General features: G+C 37.2%; 1 protein-coding gene across 1 annotated transcript in view; it reads right to left on the reverse strand.

The window, feature by feature from the left end:
- Positions 1-19,623, reverse strand: part of CORIN (corin, serine peptidase) — a 234,978-nt gene that overhangs the window by 133,291 nt on the left and 82,064 nt on the right. The window contains exon 4 of the mRNA XM_069105180.1: positions 12,397-12,607. Coding sequence (XP_068961281.1) covers positions 12,397-12,607 — 211 coding nt within the window. The remainder of the gene's footprint in view (positions 1-12,396; positions 12,608-19,623) is intronic.

The raw sequence follows: 19,623 nt of genomic DNA on the forward strand, positions 1-19,623 counted from the left end.
AAAAAAAAAAAAACTAGTTAGCTGCAAAGTTGGGACCAGAATTCAGATCTGCTTATTACCAAGCTGCTATTATTTTATGCCAATTCTTCTTATAAAGAAAACAGCTTTATTATCACTAAGCAACCATTATGAAAATGTGTTTACACATTAATTCACTCACACTATCCCTTCTGAACTTCTACAGATTCTAGGTCATCAGTAGTATTTGCTCATTCACTGTATTACTAATAAAATGGCAATATAACTAGATAAAATCCTAAAAGCAACCTTGTAGGAGACCTCAATAGAGAGCTTTTGCATACAGATGGAAATCCTTCTTGCCACCTTCATCAGTTCCATTAGGAAAATTGTAGGCTGTCAAAAATCGACCTTGAAAATCACTCATCTTTTTGGCATGAAAATATTTCTGGAATCTTCATAAGGCAATTTAATTTTCAGGTGAGGTATGAAGATATGACCAAATCAGCTATATAATTATCTACACATGTAAATATTTAGGTTAATTTAGTAATGTAGATATAGCCAGTGGGGCTTGATATTTCCAGGGATTAGCCAAAGGATAGAGAATGTTTCTGTCCCAAGACACTAGATATAAACTGATCCAGACTCTAACCACTAAAGACTTCCTATACAAAATAAATACCTAACTGCTATTCAGCAATTAGACAGATAATTTCAACTGAGTTCTTGGCAGCAGAGAGATTACATCACCCAAATCACCACTATTTCTTTTTCCAATTCATTTCAGATAAATTGGGGATTAGATTTTCCTTAACAAGAACTGAGACACATGTATCAAACCAAATTCAAAACCTTAACTTGAATAAGGCAACTGAAATTTTCTTCGATTGCAAAGACATCTGTGGGTAGGGAATGAGGAACCTTCCTCTGTTTTTCCTCTGCCTGAGGGAGCACCCTGATCTCAAGCAGCTCAGGTCAGGGGGGCAAGAGGTGGGCAAGGATTGCACCTCCTGGAGAAATATTGCTCCTCCAGGCCAGATAGAAAGGCATCATGGCTCCTGGGAAGCCTGGGAATGAGCAGATATGTGGTCTTCTGGACCATTTTCCACCACAGATCCCTTCTGTGCTCTTATTTCTCCAGGGAACTCATTTTACCAAGGAAAAGAAAGCACTTCAGAAATCTGAAAAGTAATGTCCAAGGAGAGGTGTAGACCAAGGACAAGCAATGACCTGGAGACAGAGTACTGAAGCACTCCCCCCCCCCCCCCCAGATAAGGAACTGACTAATAGATGGGGGAGGGGAGTTATGCTTCTCTGATCATGACTAATCCAAGGACTGGGATAGTACAGCTACCAGGCAGCCCTAGAAGGCACAATAGGTTGGAAAATACTCCTTGCAACCACGATCTGCATTTCCCCTCTCCCCCCACAAAAAACTTAACTCAGACCTGTTTATGCTTTAACCAGATCACCACAGTTTTAGGTATTTCCATTGCTAGCTCATTTTTGAAAAACCAGGGTGAGCAGCCAATATCTCCTAAACCTTCCTCAGAGTTTTTTAAATTTTTAAAAGGGTGCCTATTCATTTAAATGAATCACTAGCTGATCAAATTCCAGACAATAACACAAAATGAGGTAAAAACAAAGTAAGGTAAAATTGGGGAAAATAAATATTTTTGGAACACAATGTCAACTCAATCCTGCCTCAACCTTGAATCTGTTACACTGAGCTAGCCCCAATTTTTGATAGGTCCCATTTTTCTCCTTCTGAATCCACAGTCTCTAAAAAGGTGTGTGTGTGTGTGTGTGTGTGTGTGTGTGTGTGTATGTGTGTGTCCGTCCTTGTTAAATCAGGTAAAAGTCAATGACTATCACCCCAATCTGCCTCTTTCTGGAAAAGTTAGATTTCTGGCACTCTTATAACTCTCATGTATCCTAAACACATTTTTTAAGAAATTCAATGATCTTGAAAGGAAATTTGCTAACCCCGTCTGTTTTTCTAAATTTCTAGGTGATCTTCCCTGGGAATATAACATGCACATTAAAATGCCATTAAACCTTCCATTCTAAAATTAGGTTTTAAAGAAAAAACAGAGAATATGTTTCTTGAATGGTTCTCTTAAGACAAGTTCCTGGCTTAGAGACTCTAATTGCTAGAACAGTGTATATGAAATAGTGTTAAAGCATTAATAACCAGTACATCTTTCACAAACAAGGGAGGCTTAGGACTACCTGTTCATGCTTTTCATTGAATTGAGTTTTCCCTATCTTGCTTTTCAGTACTTTGGAGATACTGAGGATCTACATTTTGGCATATAAATATCCACTTGCAAACAAGCAAGCCTCCATGTACAAATAAACCCTGGCAAACCGTGAGAACCAGCCATGATAATTGGAAATGCCATATTAGGAAGGTAATATCACCACAGTGGTGAGGTGTAAAATAAGTTGGATGTGTTTTAGAAATTCTTAAAGCAGCCCAGCAAAAGATAAAGCTAGTCTCATCTCTTGTCACCAACAACAGAAGCTTTTAACACCTAAGACATTAGTGCTGCTGACATGCCTCAGTACCTCTCAGAAAATTATTGAGATGTTTCCAATAGTTAACACATACTAAGAATAGCTCACATAGACATATTTAGGCTTTACAGTTTACAATAATATACTTTGCTCACAGTCTCACAGTAACCCTCTCACAGGTGGTGCAAGTATTACCAACCCCATGTGAGAGATGAGAAAATTAAGCCTCAGAGGTAAAAACGACTTGGTCGGGTCACTAGGTACAAAAAAGGAAGGAACTTTGATCTTCTCACCCTATCCTGTGCATCTGAGGTCATATTTGAACTCGGGTCTTCCTGACTCCAGGCTGGGCACTCTCTGGACTGCACCACTTAACTGCCTTAAATTAGATTTAAAGGATCTCTCAGATTTCTTCTACCTTTTAGATCTTATGACACTGTAATATTTGAATCTCAGAATATGCTAAAGTATCCTGGACATTAGTCTCTAAAATAAATCTTATGTCTAGGACACAGAATTATAAGTATTTAAATAAACTATATCCAAATACGTTTTCCTTGCTTCAGGTAATAAATGTTTCTACTCTTTTATTATTAGCCCAAAATGAAAGGCAAATAGAATTTTTATAAATATGTATGTTTATATGTACACATATTGCATATATTATCTAGCAGACATTATATATCATATATAATACAATTTTTATAAATTTATAAAAGATAACAATAATCATCTTTTAAACATTCTAGAGAAATCCAGTATTTTAACTCCCTACCATGAAATGTTGGTAAAATGAATAATCCTTTTCTAGTGCAAAAAAGTTCTACTAATAACTTGGTTTGCAAGTTGAAAGTTTTTATATCAGATTTTATTAAGGAAGGGCACAGCATTTTTGTTGTTGTTTAGTCATTTCAGTCATGTCTGACCATTCGTGACCCCGTTTGGGATTTTCCTAGCAAAGATACTGGAGTGGTTTGCCATTTCCTTCTCCAGCTCATTTGACAGATGAAGAAACTGAGGCAAAGAGGGTAAGTGACTTTCCAGGGTCACACAGCTAGTGAGCGTCTGAGGTCAGATTTGCACTCAGGCCTTCCTGACTCCAGGCCCAGCACTCTATCCACTGTGTCACCTAGCTATGCTTTGAATTTATTCAGGCTACTTCTCCTTTAGGTCTCCAAGGGCTTTCCTCCATACCAACATCTTGTTTTTCATAGCAAGCTTCCCACTTAAAGTGGGCCTCATATTAAAGTATGACCTCTTATTAACATGTACTCTGTGCTAGTCACCTCACAACATCCATTCTTGCATCATCCTGGGGTGTTGCAAAGCCATATCATAGCATCATAGCACTCTAAAGCTCAAAGCAACATCACAGATGAAATGGTGAGACCTTATATCTTTATCAGGAAGAGCTAGAACAGGGTAGTTGGAAAGAACCCTGAATTTAGAATTACTGATCCTGAGTTTAAAACCTAATGGTAGCAATGTGACCTTGGTCAAGAGACTTTTCCTCGGGTTTCTTATCCGTAAAAAGGAGGTAGTTCTGTTGCTGTTCAGTCATGTACAATTCTTCCTGATCCCATTGGGGGTTTTCTTAGATAAGATACTGGAGTGGTCTGACATTTCCTTCTCCCATTCATTTTAAAGATGAGGAAACTGAGGCAAACAGGGCTAAGTAATTTTCTCAGAGTGCCACAGTAAGTATCTGAGGTCAAATTTGAACTCAGGTCTTCCTGATTCCAGGCTGGGCGCTCTGCGGACTGCACCACCTAACTAACCTAATTTAGATTTAGAGGATCTCTCAGATTTCTTCTGCCTTTAGATATTATGACAATATAATGTTTGAATCTCAGCAACAACCAAAATATGACCCTGGAAAAGGTCCAGAGGATACCAAAAATAATCAAGATATTGACACGAGTATGGACAAAATATTAAAGGAATGTTAGTCAAGACAACGAAGGCTGTGAGGGAATGTAATCCTAGTGAAAACCACAAGGGACATACGCAGCAACATAGTGTGATGGAGAGCATACTTCTTTTAGAGCTAGCCAACTTTGGTTGGAATCCCATCCCTGACACTTACTACCCAGGTGACATTGGACAAGTTACTTAGCCTCCTGGGCTTCAATTTCCTCCCCCACAAAAGAGTCGAACAGCAGGATGCGAAGACCTCTTGAAGCTTTAATCCCACATCGTTACGATCCAGGGTAAACACTAACTTGGGAGGATTTCTTGAAAGTCAAAGGAGAGGCAGGCTCAGGATAAACAAAAGGACACATGCTAACTGTTCCATCAAATAGTACCAGACACGAAAGAACTCATCACCCCAATAAGTGATAATAGTAGAAGAGACAAGGATCTCAGGAAGAGTCTGCATGATTTCACAGATTCATTATGTGTTACCATGGGAGAGAGAGGAAGTTTTAAAGCTGTCTCCCACCAATATTTTTTCTACAGGCAATAAAACAGTATCGTGTAAGTAAACTTTTGAGGTTGACGGAGAAAAGAAAGCAATGAAGGAAATGAACATTTACTAAGAGCCAATTGCTTTACAAAAATTATCACATTACATCCTCACAACAGTCCTGTGAGGGAAATGCTATTATTATTATTTCCATTTTATAATTAAGGAAAATGGGGCAGAAAGAGTGTCTAAGTGACTTGCCCAGGGTTAGACAACCATTAAGTGTCTAAAGCCAAATTTGAACTCAGTTCTCCCTGACTTCAGACCCAGTGCTCTATCTACCATGCCAGTAATGGCACAGCCATCACTATGTTCTTCCATAGAACATCTCCTGGTATCACTGTCAGGGACAGAAAAGTGATCTGAGTGAATGTTCTAGTCTGCTTAGAACACAGTGCTAAGGAAATGCATGGGCTCAGACTGCACCCAAGGCCAGTCCACATTCATAATTCTAATCAACTGTTTCACAACTATATGTCACAGATCACATGGGGGCTACTCAGTTTAGTACAAATGAATCAAAGCAAATGGGGGAAAAATCAGCACCACTAAAGGGGACAAGAGAAGAAAATTTCACACTTGAAACAACATGTTCATGAAAAATTCTTCTCGTGAGTAATCCAGTGAGTAAGCAGCATTATTTTGTTGTAGAAATGATATGATGATGTGCTTTTGAGACTTCCCAAAGTACAGTGGCCTTAGGTATGGTAAGAAAGCAAGGCAGAGATTTTCTTCCTGTATTATTGGCTCTTCCTAGGAAGATTTTACTCTGCATGGTTGTAGAGGATGGTTATGGAGCAGCTAGGTAGTGTAGTTGATAGAGTTCCAGACCTAGAATCAGGAAGACTCATCTTCCTGAGTTCCAATCTGGTCTCAGAAAGTTACTAGCTGTGTGACCCTGGACAAGTCACTTAACCCTGTTTGCTTCAGTTTCCTCACCTGTAAAATGAACTGAAGAAGGAAATGGCAAACCACTCCAGTATCCTTGCCAAGAAAACCCCAAGTGGGGTCACAATGAATTGGAAATGACTGAAAAAGAGGATGGTTATAGCCAAGAATTCCTCTTTCTAATGGTCCCTCCTACAAATAATGGATTCTTTCCTCCTCTTCACCCAAATAGGCAAGCAGAAAGTATCCTTCTGATATCGAAAAGGAAAATTATGTCATCATTTTTAATTATAATTTTAAAAACTTTCTGAGAAGACACATATTTTCCTCATTTTATGGAAAATTGGTATAGAATAATAGTAGTCAAGTAACTTGACTGAAGCTCTACAGTGATTTCATAGTCAGGATTAGAATCTAGACCACCTAGCTTCCTGTCCAATGTGCCAGGCACTTTGTGCAATCCACACCCTCTAGCAATCACAATATCAATCAATTTGATTGCTTACACTGTCTTGTATTTGGAATGCTCTTCCCTTTGGACTTCAATGAGCTTTATCTTTATTATTTAGTCTACCATTCTCTTTAGGAGACAAGTTTTAGTATGATCACTACCCAGATCTTTAGAAAAATCTAAACATGAAAGAAAAAGCACCAGATTTAGAGTCAGAGGAGCTGGGTTTGAATCCTGGCTCCTTATCGTCATCACCATCCTCACTAGCATTCATGTGACTCTTGAAAGCTGGCAAACTTCTTTACAAACATTATCCCTTTTTATCTTCACAACAACCCTGGGAGGTAGGTGTGATCATTATTATCATTATAGAGAGAAGGAAACTGAGGCAGAGAGAAGATTAAGTGATTTGACTGGGATCACACTGCAAAGTAAGCATCTGAAGCCAGATCTGAACGCTGTACTTTCTTAGACTCGGTTTCCTAAACTGTAACATGAGGAGGTCAGCCTAGATAGCATCTGAAAGTGATCCTATGATTTATGATGCTAGGATCAGTAGCTCTTATTAACCTGAGAATATTAAGGCTATCACCATAGAATCAGTGCACATCTGGGCATAGGAAAGGGTAGACTAAGAATTCAAGTGATTTAGGACATCTTGGAATAATATTAAACCACCTCTATTGCAATTGGGGTGGCAGTCCTTTTATGCAATTTTCCAGAGTCTCCTTCTAATCCAAATGATTCTGTTTCCCATCAATATTTAAAACACTTTCCAGCACTGATGGGATGGGAAATTAACGAATTACAAAAGACACATGGAATGCTTTATTCCTTTTTCATGGATATTTTAGTTCTTTAACCTCATGAAATAATCCCCTAACAAATGGGTTTTCAGATTTAATAAATTTTGGCAATGACTTACTATTATTTTAATTGTATTCATGCCTACAGTTATGTATCAGTAAATAATAGAGGACAGTTTGTTACCGAGGACAAAAGAAATAAATTATGTGACTGACCTTGCTAAGATCTACAATTGGTACATTTTCAGCAGTATAACAAATGATTTTCAAAACATATTTGATCTGTCCTTTGCAGAAAATTTCAAGGCAAATCTTCCATTACATAAACATGAGCAAAAAATAAAAATGGCTTAGCAGACTAGTTCTCATTTAGAAACTAGTTCTCAATTTGCAATATTAAACATCATTTCCTAGATCAGTCATCTGTTTTATGTATAGTGTGAAAAGGGAGGGCAGAGAAGCAGTTATTAAACCCTGGTGTTGTGTAATATGGGGCTGAAGGGGAAGGAGAAAAAGACCAATATTAGCCAGTGTCTGAGAAGCCAACCTATACCATAAAACTGGTATTTCCTAGTTATAGAATAAGTACAAATAAAAAAGTGAATAAGAACAAATTTATGTTCAGAATATATTGCATGCAAACAGCCTTAAAGATAAGGGAAAAAATCTAGGTTCTAACGAAACACTGATCTGAAAAAGATGTTCTATTACTATATAGAGTGGACCCTATCCAAATTGGAAGATATTTACTAATCTAAGAATCTGGTATTCTATATAATATCTGAGAAGCAACAAGGTAGGACTTTGAATGAAGAAAACCTGGGTTCAAGCCCTGCCTCTGACACATAATGTTTGTGTGACTTTGGGTAAGTCATTTAACCTTGCGAGGTCCTAGGCAATCCTCTAAAGAATAGGGGCTGCAGACCAACAGCAATAAAGTTTCTTCATTGGGTGCTCCCTATGACTGTGAAATCACAGATCTGGAACAAAACAACAATAACAAAAAACAAATTTAAAAAACCTGCTTCTTTTTCTCTTTGTTTAAGCAACACAAGTTATTGAAAATACCAGAAGCAGAGATAAGGGGTAAGGGGAAAGAACCCAGCATAGTTACAAGAGTAAAAAAAAAAAAAAAGCTATTTAGAAACCCAATAATCTTATCCCTTTAATATATGACAACTTCAGAAATGCATTTTAATTTTTAAATATCTGTCCTTATGATATCTTCTTAAAGACATATTTAAGAATATGGCAAGTTTTTAAAAAAACAAAAACTTGCAAAGAAAAAAACAATAAATAAATTCTCAGTAAAACATTAGCACTAGTAACTGAAGTAAGATATGGAGAGTATTAAATAGAAACTGTGGTTATCAGTAAGACATGGGGAAAGAGAAGTCTCATCTCTCTGATCAAACTCCTTTTTGTATAAAATTCAATGGAAAGGAGATACTTTGAATAATGTTGCTGCCTTAAGTTTTCCTTTAGTCATATCTTTATGATCTGGTCTTTCCCAGATCTCTTTAGAACAGAAAGTCAAGATGCACTAGAAATGAGCAGCTGTGCATTTGCTGACGATAAATGGGTACTGTCTCTTTAATAATGGGCACTGTGGCAGAAAACAGTGATGCCAAGAATTTCTGCAACTTGTCAAAGAATTAACAGATAGTCCCTGCTAGGAAGGAAGATTTAAACATCAGCGAGTGCGTGCATGCGCGCGCGCGTGTGTGTGTGTGTGTGTGTGTGTGTGTGTGTGTGTGTGTATCTGTGTGTGTTTGTTTTTAAAAAGAATTGTCTCTGGTTACTGTGTGGAATTCAGACAACCACATCATCCTATCAACCACATGATTAAAGGATACCAAGAGTTTCTGGCTTAGAAATGAAGTCAGTTGGACCCCCAAAGTCCTCCTTAGATCAGTGTTTCTAGCACTATGATCCTAGACCATTTATTAGAGTAAATAACCATTCTAAGTTTTTTGTTTGTATTTGTTGTTGTTGTTCAGTTATGTCCAACTCTCCGTGACCCATTTGGGGTTTTCTTGACAAAGATACTGGAATCATTCACCATTTCCTTCTCCAGCTCACTTTACAGATGAGGAAACCGAGGCAAACAGGGTTAAAGGACTTGCCCAGGGTCACACAGCTAGTAAGTATCTGAGGCAGGATTTGAATTCACAAAAATGAGTCTTCCCTGACTCCAGGCTGAGCACTCTATGCCTTTCACCACTGCTGGAAATATTAAAACAGTTCTTTAAATATGTAACACAAACTACTAAAGATCTGTAAGGAAGTGGTATTTTAGACATAATATCATTTTAAGTCCTACCATTCTCTACTTCAGGTTAAATTCTGAACCTCATAAAACATATTTTCTCTGAAGCTTAAGAGCTCTTTCTTCTCTAATGAGAGATGCAATACAGTCAGCTCAGCTTCTAACATTAAGGAAAACACCATTGATAATTCTAAATATCAAAAAATGATATTTAGATTTGAAACAGAGGTATTTTTCTCGGCATACTTAATCTTCATGGAATTGATGTGTTTTTAATATTAAAATTATTTTCCAATTCTTCAGCACAAACTCTACACATTTAACATTCAAGTAAACATATATAAAACATCTACTCCATGCACTGCTTGCTGGTGAGGGGTGGGATCAGAAAGGAGTGTGCAGATAATTAAGATACTGCTCTGCCTTTAAAGTACTTACTTAGTAAAAAGAGATAAAGTAGATTAAATCACATTGGGCAGCAGGGGTCTGAAATTTTGCTGAATAGGATTAAATATTTCCATATATGATTGGCAATATGTGTTTGAAAGCCTATTACCAGCTAGAGTAAAAAAATTTCCTATTAGGTTAAACCTAGTAGGTTTAAATTTAACCTAGTAGGTTAAATTGGCTTGGACAAAGTCACCCTGAAGTTACCCTGAAGACGAATAATTAAGTTTAACTAGGATAGTACAGTGGGGAACTAGAGCACTCAGCCTGGAGTCAGTAGGACCTAAGTTCAAATCTGACCTCAGATTCTTACTAGCTGTGTGACCCTGGGTAAGTCACTTAACCCCTTTGCCTTGATTTCCTCATCTGTAAAATGAACTGGAGAAGAAAATGGCAACTCAACAACAACAGGATACTACAGCTGGTTTAAGAAGAAAGAGTGAATTATAAGGGTAATCATAACCGTGTAGTTATAGAGCTTTTCTTCTGAAGAGTCAACTTTTTTTTTCCATTTACTACTTTATAGATTCATAAAATCTCTGATTTGTAAAGGCCTCTAGAAAACCAAACAGTGCCTAGCCAACCGTCCTCTGCAACATTCCCAGCAAATAGCTTTCCAAAGCTTTTCCTTGAAAACCTATAGTGTGGGAGAATCATCACCTCCCAGAACAGTCCATTCCACATTTGGATTGTTCTGCTAAATTTTTCCGTATCCTGAGCCTAAACATGTGTCTCTTCACCTTCTACACACTGCTTCTAGTACTGCCTTCCAGCAGCAGAGGACCAAGTCTACTCATTTGTTGTCATGACAGCATTTCAAATATTTGACAGTGGCCATCATGCCCCTCAGTCTTTTTTACTCCAGACTAAACATATCCAGTTCTTTACATTTTATCCCTGAATAGTAGGATCTCCAATAATCCAAAGCAATGGGCACTCTGGTATATCAATGCCCTTTCTAAAACGGGCAGCCCAGAACTAAACACCGTATTGCAAATTTGTACTGACAAAAAAAAGGTTGAGAACACCATTCTCCTCCCTCGATCTATATGCTATGCTTCTCAATATAGCTTACCAAAGTAGTTTTGGGGGCTTCCATATTCCACCATTGACTCATTTTGAACTCAGAGTCCATTAAAACTCCTAGACCTTTCTTTCAGATGAACTTTTGTTTAACCACTCTTCTGCCATCTGATACTTATAAAATTGATTTTTGAATCTAAACCTAGGGTTTCGTACCGATCTCTTAAATTTCACCTTATTCTACTCAAACCATTATTCTAACCTTTTAATGCCTGCTTGGATACTCTTTTTCCATGTATTATTTATCCCTCCCAGCTTTGTCTCATCTTCATGCTACTTATACCTTCATCCAAAACACTGACAAAAAAAATGTTGAACAGGAGAAGACTAAAACAGACGTAGTTCTGTCTAAAAGCTGAAGGAGAAGAATATGGCTTGTTTATTTTTCCATCCTTAGCAGCTAGCATGGTTCCTTGCACACAGCTGATATTTAATAGATTTCTCAGGAGCTGAATTAGATAAAGTGAGGCAAAGAAGCTAACCCAGCTTGCTTATTATCCTACGGCGATTCAGTAGTAAAATCAGTATTAGGATCAGCATCTTCAGTTTACTAAAGTATTTCACCTAATTTACTTCTAAAAGAAGGGACAAAAGTCATACATGATTTACAATGCTTTGCAAGGCTTTGAGTTTGTTATTAAATCAATATAAATAATAATAAATGCTTTCTGAGGTTCGAGTCACTTTAAAAGTTGTCTGTCCTTTTCACTATAACATTATGGAAGATAAACTGTCAGCACTTATTTCCAGTCCTACATTTTTAACTCAGAGAGACCAGCTACTATCTTTCCCTTGAAAGCTTCTACCACAGCTAAACATTTGTTGTTAAGGCTTGTTCCTAAAAGCTATGGGCTATCTAAAAGTCAGCATACATTCTGAGATTGTTGATTTTTAAAAATCATTCCTAGAGGCTATGATGAAAATTTTTACCAAGTACATGGATGGCATTAAGCCTCCTAGTTGAGACCTATCATAAAAACTAATCAAATTAACATAAATACTATAAATTTTATCAGCATTTGAAAACTTGATTCATACGCAAGTACCATTCTGTAAGCAATTTTGACATTTTTGAAAGCAGAAAATATTTTAGTCCACATGTTTATATTTAACACACACTTTGAAATAGAAGTGCTTGGTATTACAGATATTATACATAACTACGTGACATGCTCTCCATTGATGTAAGTGAAAGAAAAATCTCTATTTCAGAAAATACAACTATCCAGAAGAATTTTACAATTGTGAAGAATTTTACACATTGGTGCAGTTATGCTAATTAATTTTTCCCTACAATAAAATCACATGAGAGCCTTCATGAATTCCAGTTTTAAAAGAACTGTAATGAGTTATGACTGATTACTTGAGGAATAATGGTGGATGGAATGGTTTCCATTACAAACCAAGAAGTGATAGATATCTCAGGATTGTTTTGTTTTGATTAGTTACTTAGAATTCTGCTATTACTGGCTCTTATCAATGAATGCCTTTGGTTTCCAAATACCTGTCATCGCCATCACTGATGCACTCAGGGAAAGCAATGCTACAGCCAAACAGCATGATGTGCTGGTAGCAACTGAGGCGGTTGAGATAACTGAAGAACTTCAGAAACTTTTCCAGGTCGATTCTTTTCACGATGGACAGAATGGATGTCAGAGTAGTGTGGTTGTAAGGTAGCATTTGACATTGGCTGTTGACAATATTTACACAGGCACCTGTAAAAATAAGAAGGGTCAAATTTAAGAGGCAACAAACCAGTTTTTAAAACAATGAGCTATCTCATAAGACAAGTTACTGTGGCTGGAAGGTGAAGATATATACTGCAAAGGACATAACAGTGACTGACATTTAAGTCATACTTTTAAGGATATTTTAAGATTTGAGGCAACTAGGTGGTGCAGTGAATAGAGCACCAGCCCTGGAGTCAGGAGGAACTGAGTTCAAATTTTACCTCAGACACTTAATACAAAAATAGCCATGTGATCTTGGGCAAGTCACTTAACAACTATTGCCCTACCTTCCCCCCTCCCAGAAGCAAAAAAAAACCCCAATATTTTAAGAGTCTTTAATTTTCATCATATCATTTTTCTTAAGTCTATGGGGTAGGTTAATAATGATTTATGGTGCATCATGTCCACTGGGCCCTCACAAATGCCCAGCACTCTTGTTAATTCCATCATCTCATTTATACAGAAATTAGTCCAATCTCTTTTATCTCTCCTTAAAAGTCCCCAGTGATGATACTACACACACACACACACACACACACACACACACACAGCAGATGGCTTAGTTTCCTACGTCATGGAGAAGAGTCCATTCAGTTGAATTCATGGGATAATAAGTAGCGTGGCCTAGCAGTGAGATCATTAGACTCAAATCTCATCTTGAACCATGAACAAGACACTTACTCCTCAGTTTCCTCATCTACAAAGTATGGATAATAGTGCTTACAATGTTTATTTGGCAGGACTACTGTAAATAGTTATGCAATCCTTAAATCATAATATGAATGTATTTATTTATTATTAATGTTCTTATTCTTCTCACCTTATATTTTATGAAGTGCAGACAGAAGCAATCCTGAAATAGGTTTGCTACTCTATTGCTGTTCTTTAAAGTTTAATTTTCAGTGGATTGTTATTCAGGTATATAAATGATTGCTTCTTTGTAACTGAATAAAAGTATTAGGGCATAAGCTCATCTTCTGTAAGGCTCATAGAAAGCATCTTTGGAACAACTCCAGAAGCAAACAGAATAAGAGTGATATATACCTCATCTTGTTCCCCACATGGTTCTAATTTGTTCCTCTTCTAGGCCTCTGTATTATCAGAGAATTACATTCCATATGGATTTGAGATTATGAGTGCTATTATTGTTATTACAGGATTTAGGGCTAATGGACTTTGACATCATATAGCCCAATCTTCTTATTTTAAAGAAAACTGAGTCCAAAGGAGTTAAATGACTTGCCTAAGATTCTATAGAAACTAGGCAGCAGTGCTGAGATTCAAACTCAACTTAGATCCCAATACATGACATCATTTCTTGGTTAAATTCATATACCATTAATTAAGAACCTACTATGATTAAAGCTATCCAAAAGGAGTTTCCTTAACCCACTCTCTGCATTCCTTGAAATTTCTTAGCTGTACCACCCACACTATCCTCCTTCCTTCCCATCTCAGAGTAGAGGCAGTTCAACTTCTTAAGCACTACTCATCTTCCCTTACCCTTGGCTCCACTCCCTTCGGCCTCATCCAAGACCTTTCCACTGGCTCCTTTCTATGTGCCTATAGACACACTCAATTCTTCCTGAACCTACAAAAGCTTCCCCCTGATCCCTTTATATTCCACCTAGGTACTGTCCAATTCCTACCCTTGTGATCTGACTTTTGTCTACATGACTTTACTGAAACTACTCTCCAAACAAATGATCTTTTCTCAGTCATTATGACTGAGAAAGCTAGGTACTAGATACTAGCTCAGAAGGTTGATTCAGATGAGAAAGAAACTGAATGCTAGTTCCAAACAGAGCATCAGAGAATTCAAATGAACTCAGCCAGATGCCAGACCTATGTCCAGAAAAATGATAAGATACAACAAAAGTGAAGAGGGAGCATATTCTAAGCCAACTTGGGGGATAGTCTGTGCAAAAGTATATAGAGGGGAGGCTAGGTGGTGCAGTGAATAGAGCACTGGCCCTGGAGTCAGGAGGACCTAAGTTCAAATCCGTACTGTCACTTAACACTTACTAGTCGTGTGACCTTGGGCAAGTTACTTAACCCCCATTGCCCTGCCCTCCCCCACCAAAAAAAGCAAAAAAATTAAAATTAAAAAAGTATATGGACAGTCATTGTGCTGATCGTAGGGAACAGTTAGTAGGCTCATTTGGATAGAACATAGTTTGCAAAAAGAAAAGCAATATGAAATAAATCTGGGAAGGTGTTGCTGTTGTTGTCTGCTAGTGGAAGTGATAGAATTCCAGTTGAGCTATTTAAAATCCTAAAAGATGATGCTGTTAAATTTCTGTACTCAACATGCCAGCAAATTTGGAAAAATTCAACAGTAGCCACTGGATTGGAAATGACCGGTTTACATCTCAATCCTAAAGAAGGACAATACCAAGGAAAGTTCAAATTACTGAACAACAGCTCTCATTTCACACACTAAAGTTATGCTTAAGATTCTCCAAGCTAGACTTCAGCAATATGCGAACCAAGAATTACCAGAAGAGCAGAGTGGTTTTTGAAGAAGCTGAAGAACTAGAAACCAAATTGCCAACATTCACTGGAAGAGGAGGAAAGCAAGGGAGTTCCAGAAACACATCTACTTCTGCTTCACTGACTGTACTAAAGCCTTTGAGAGTATGGATCACAACAAAATATGGGGAACCCTCAAAGAAACGAGAGTACCAGATCATTTTACTTGTCTCTTGAGTAACCTGTATGTGGGTCAAGAAGCAACAGTTAGAACCAAATACGGAACATCTGATTAGTTTAAGATTGGAAAAAAGAGTATGACAAGGTTGCATACTGTTACTGTATTTCGCTTATATGAGAGCAATATCATACAAAATACCAAGCTGAATGAATCAAAAGGCAGAATTAAGGTTCCTGGAAGAAATGTCAATAATCTCAGATTTTCAGATGATACCAGTCTGATAGCAGAAAGCAAGGAAGAATTAAAAAGTCTCTTGATGAGGGTGAAAGAGGACAGTGTAAAAGTAGAATTGAAGCTTAAAATTAAGAAAAATAAGATCTTGGCAATTGGTCTCATCACTTCCTTGCAAATAGAGTGAGAGGAAGTAGAGGCAGCATGAGATTTTATATTCTTAGAAAAAAAGATCACAGTAAATAGTCTCTGCACCCATGAAATTAAAAGATACTGGTTCCTTGGAAAGAAAGCCATAGGAAATTTGTTCAGTATACTAAAAAGCAGAGATATCACCTTGCTAACAAAGGTCCATATAGTCAAAGCTATGATTTTTCCAGTAGCAATGTATGACCATGAGAGTTGAACTATAAGGAAAGCTTAGTACCACTGAATTGACGCTTTTGAATTGTGGTGCTCAAGACTTTTGAGAGGCCCTTGGAGAGCAAGGAGGTCAAATCAGTCACTACTTAAAGAATTCAGACTGTTCACTGGAAAAAATACTGAAGCTGAAGCTTAACTACTTTGGCCACATAATAAGAAGACAGGATTCATTAGAAAAGATCCTGATGTTGTGAAAGAGTAAAAGGCAAAAGGAAAAGGGGACGGCAGAGGATGAGATGGATAAGTAGTGTATGGAAACAATAAACACGACCTTGGACAGACTTTGAGAGATAGTGGAGGATAGAAAGGCCTGGTGTGCTATGGTTCATGAGGTCATGAAGTCAGACATGACTGAATGAATAGGAAGGTGGGTTGAAGCAAAATTGTGGAAGGTTTTCATTAACAGATTGAGGAATTGTTTTTTTTTTTATTCTAGTCAAAATGGAACCACTAGAGAATTTTGAGCAGAGGAATTACAATTACATGTTGAAATATTGGAATGGTTACAGAGGGGGAACCTACTGAAAGAGAGGTAGAACTAAATGACCTCTGAAGTCCTCCTTCCAACTTTCAGATTGTATGATTCTAAAGTAACTTACAGGGCTTTAAATTTCTAAGATGGTATGGTCCTATGAATTTACCTGGGGAAACACAACATGCAGTCAGCGATTAGTTAAAATACAAAGAGGTACAAATGCTTACATGCATAAATGAATATTATAGACATTGTTTCAACATCGTTTCTAGTACCTCACACAGTGCCCTAGATTTAAAATGTTTTCAATAAATGTTTGTTTAAATAAGTTTTAAGAATTTTGAAAAAATGGTAATGTGGGCAAGAGTGATTTGTAAAAGCTTGAAGGAGATGTAATTCGAGGTAAAGCTTGATGGATGAAACGAGTTTGAAGGGAAGTGGGGAGAACATTCTTTGTGAAGAAAATGCATGAGCAAAAGTCACAGAAGCTGGAATGAGCACTACAATCGGTAATTAAGAAGAAGGTCCTGGAGAGTAGAGCAGAACAACACAGCAAATGTAACTGAGTATTTAACCAGAGTCGAAAAACATGAGAAAGAAGGTCACTGAAATTTTCTTAATTCCAGGAATTATCCAACTCAAATCTTTCGGCTTATTTACTAAGACATATTTGATTTCATTATCCTTGTGTTCACATGAGTGGCAAATATCATTATTATTCTGGGAGTGATCCAATCTTTCTCAGAATCTAACTGCAACATTAGATTTTTTTGCACATTAACTCCTGTAGCAATGGATTTTCACAGGCTTACTCCATGCTGTGCTCCATGTGAAACCATTTCTTCTGTGGGTTGCAAAGGCAGAGTACTTTTGGAAATGTGCCACATCTATTATTCACTGTCCTAGCCAAGATGAAAGACATTGGGAAAAGTTTCTTTCTCTTCCATTATATGTCCTTAAACTTTTCAAGTCAGAGCACTTAAAGACTAAGGCTGATATGTTATAGGTCATTGCTACTTGACAGGATATGAAAAAGCCAATGTGTATAAATAAAAACAATACCTCTATGTGATACATTGTTTGTATAAGAAAAGGTCTGATTAACATAACATGCTTTCAAATAAAAACTATGTTAATTAGAGGAAAAGTAAAATATCTAGAAGTTGACCTGAAAACAAAAGAAAAACAGAAAACTTTTTGTAAAGAACAATTAAATTAAATCAACTGCTCAGTTCATTTTTGAGGCAATGTGGTGCAATGAAAAACACACTGGATCTGTATTCGGAGGACCTAGGTTTAAATTCTAGTTCTGCCATTTATTACCTATGCTTTTGGTCAAGTCCCTTATCTTCCCTGATTCTCAGTATCCTTATCTGTAAAATGAGGGGGTTGAACTAGATCAGCAGTGTCAAATGATAGAAATAGGCATGATTATACCCTACAGGAATCCTGTGGGCAGCCTACTGGCTTAAAAAGCACATATTAATATTACTCATATTCTATTTGATTTATTTTGATCACTGTATTCCAATTATATTTTAATCAGGTTAGGGCTGCAACAGGGAGTAAATATGACCTGCAGTCTGTCTTTTGGACAGTTCTGGATTAGATGATTGCTAAGGTCCATTTAAATCCTAATATATGACCAATTAATAATTTGGTTGATTCCAGGGGAGGGTTTTAACTCATATCCAAATATTGATATTTCTCTGTCTTAGAGTAAGGAAGATAAAGATGGCACTACTAAAGAAGTGACCATCATTTTTTTCATATTTTATTTGATTTAATCATTCAAGATCTGCCTTCTCACCCTCCCACACCCACCCCCTACCTCCAAGTGATAACACAAGAAAAGCAAAACACATTACATACACATGTACTAAATCTAAGCAAATTACCACATTGTCTATGTCCAAAGCCACATTTGTCCCGTTCTGAATTGAGTCCTTACCCTCTCTATCAAGAAGTGGAAAGTACATTTCATCATTAGTTCTCTGGAATCCTGGTTAGTCATTATGCTGATAAGAATTCAACACATCTATATACCAAAACTTTTTCATTCACTCCCCAATTTATAGCCACCCCCCTCAGACTCCGATTCCTTGCCACTTCAAAAAGAGCAATAAATATTTTGTGTACCATCATAATTTGTTTTGCTTAGGACTAATCCCTCCCTTAACCTACCCTTCTTTCAATTCTTCCTCCCTTCTTCTCCCCTTTCCCTCCTGTTTACTTGATGAGTAAATCACACCCAACTATCTAGGGGAAGCTAGGTAGTGCAATGGATAGAGTGATGGCCCTGGAGTGAAGAGGACCTCAGTTCAAATTTGATCTCAGATACTTACTAGTTGTATGACCCTGGGAAAGTCATTTAACCCTGTTTGCCTCAGTTTTCTCATTTGTAAAAATGAGCTGGAAAAGGAAATGGCAGACCACTGCAGTATCTTTACCAAGAAAACCCCAAATGGGGTCACAATGAATCAACAAAAGAACAACCCAACCCTCTGTGTATATATTCTTCCTTCTTTTGATTAGTTCAGATGAGAGTGATGTTCAAGTGTTAACTTCTCCCCGTTCCCTTCTCATTTATATTTTTTGTAAATAACTGTGCATGCTGATTACATGAGATAATTTTCCCTGACCTTCCTTTACATTTCCCACAATGCATTCTTCTTCCTTTTTCTTTCTATTCTTTTCTTAAGGTTATCAAGATACAACAAAACCATTCCTGGACCTTGTTTAATTGGACTCATTCTATGAACCTTAATGATGACAGGGTTCAGAGGGAACACATTACCTCCTCATATTTGAATGTAAGTACTTTATCCTTGTTTACTCTTTATCGCTGTTCATTTGAGTTTACCTTTTTATGTTTCTCTTCACTCCTATGTTTGGACTAAAAAGTTTCCCTGTAGCTCTGGCCTTTTCATCAGGAATACTTTGGAAATCCTTTATTTCATTAAAAATTAATTTTTCCCCTGTAGCATTACATTCCATTTTACTGGACAAGTTATTCTTGGCTACAAGTCCATATCCTTTGCTTTTTAGAATATGATATTCCAACTTCCCCATTCCTTTAGAATGGTGGGTACTAAATCCTGTGTGATACAGACTCTGACTCCTACCGTGTTTCCCCGATAATAAGACCTATCCCGAAAATAAGCCCTCCCCTTACTGTGTAAGATTCCTCTAAAATAAGCCCTCCCCCGAAAATAAGCC

The sequence above is a fragment of the Petaurus breviceps genome, unplaced genomic scaffold (assembly GCF_028583685.1).
Source record: "Petaurus breviceps papuanus isolate PSGF00001 unplaced genomic scaffold, PetGlider_PUasm1.0 76, whole genome shotgun sequence".
In the NCBI taxonomy this organism is placed as follows: domain Eukaryota; kingdom Metazoa; phylum Chordata; class Mammalia; order Diprotodontia; family Petauridae; genus Petaurus; species Petaurus breviceps.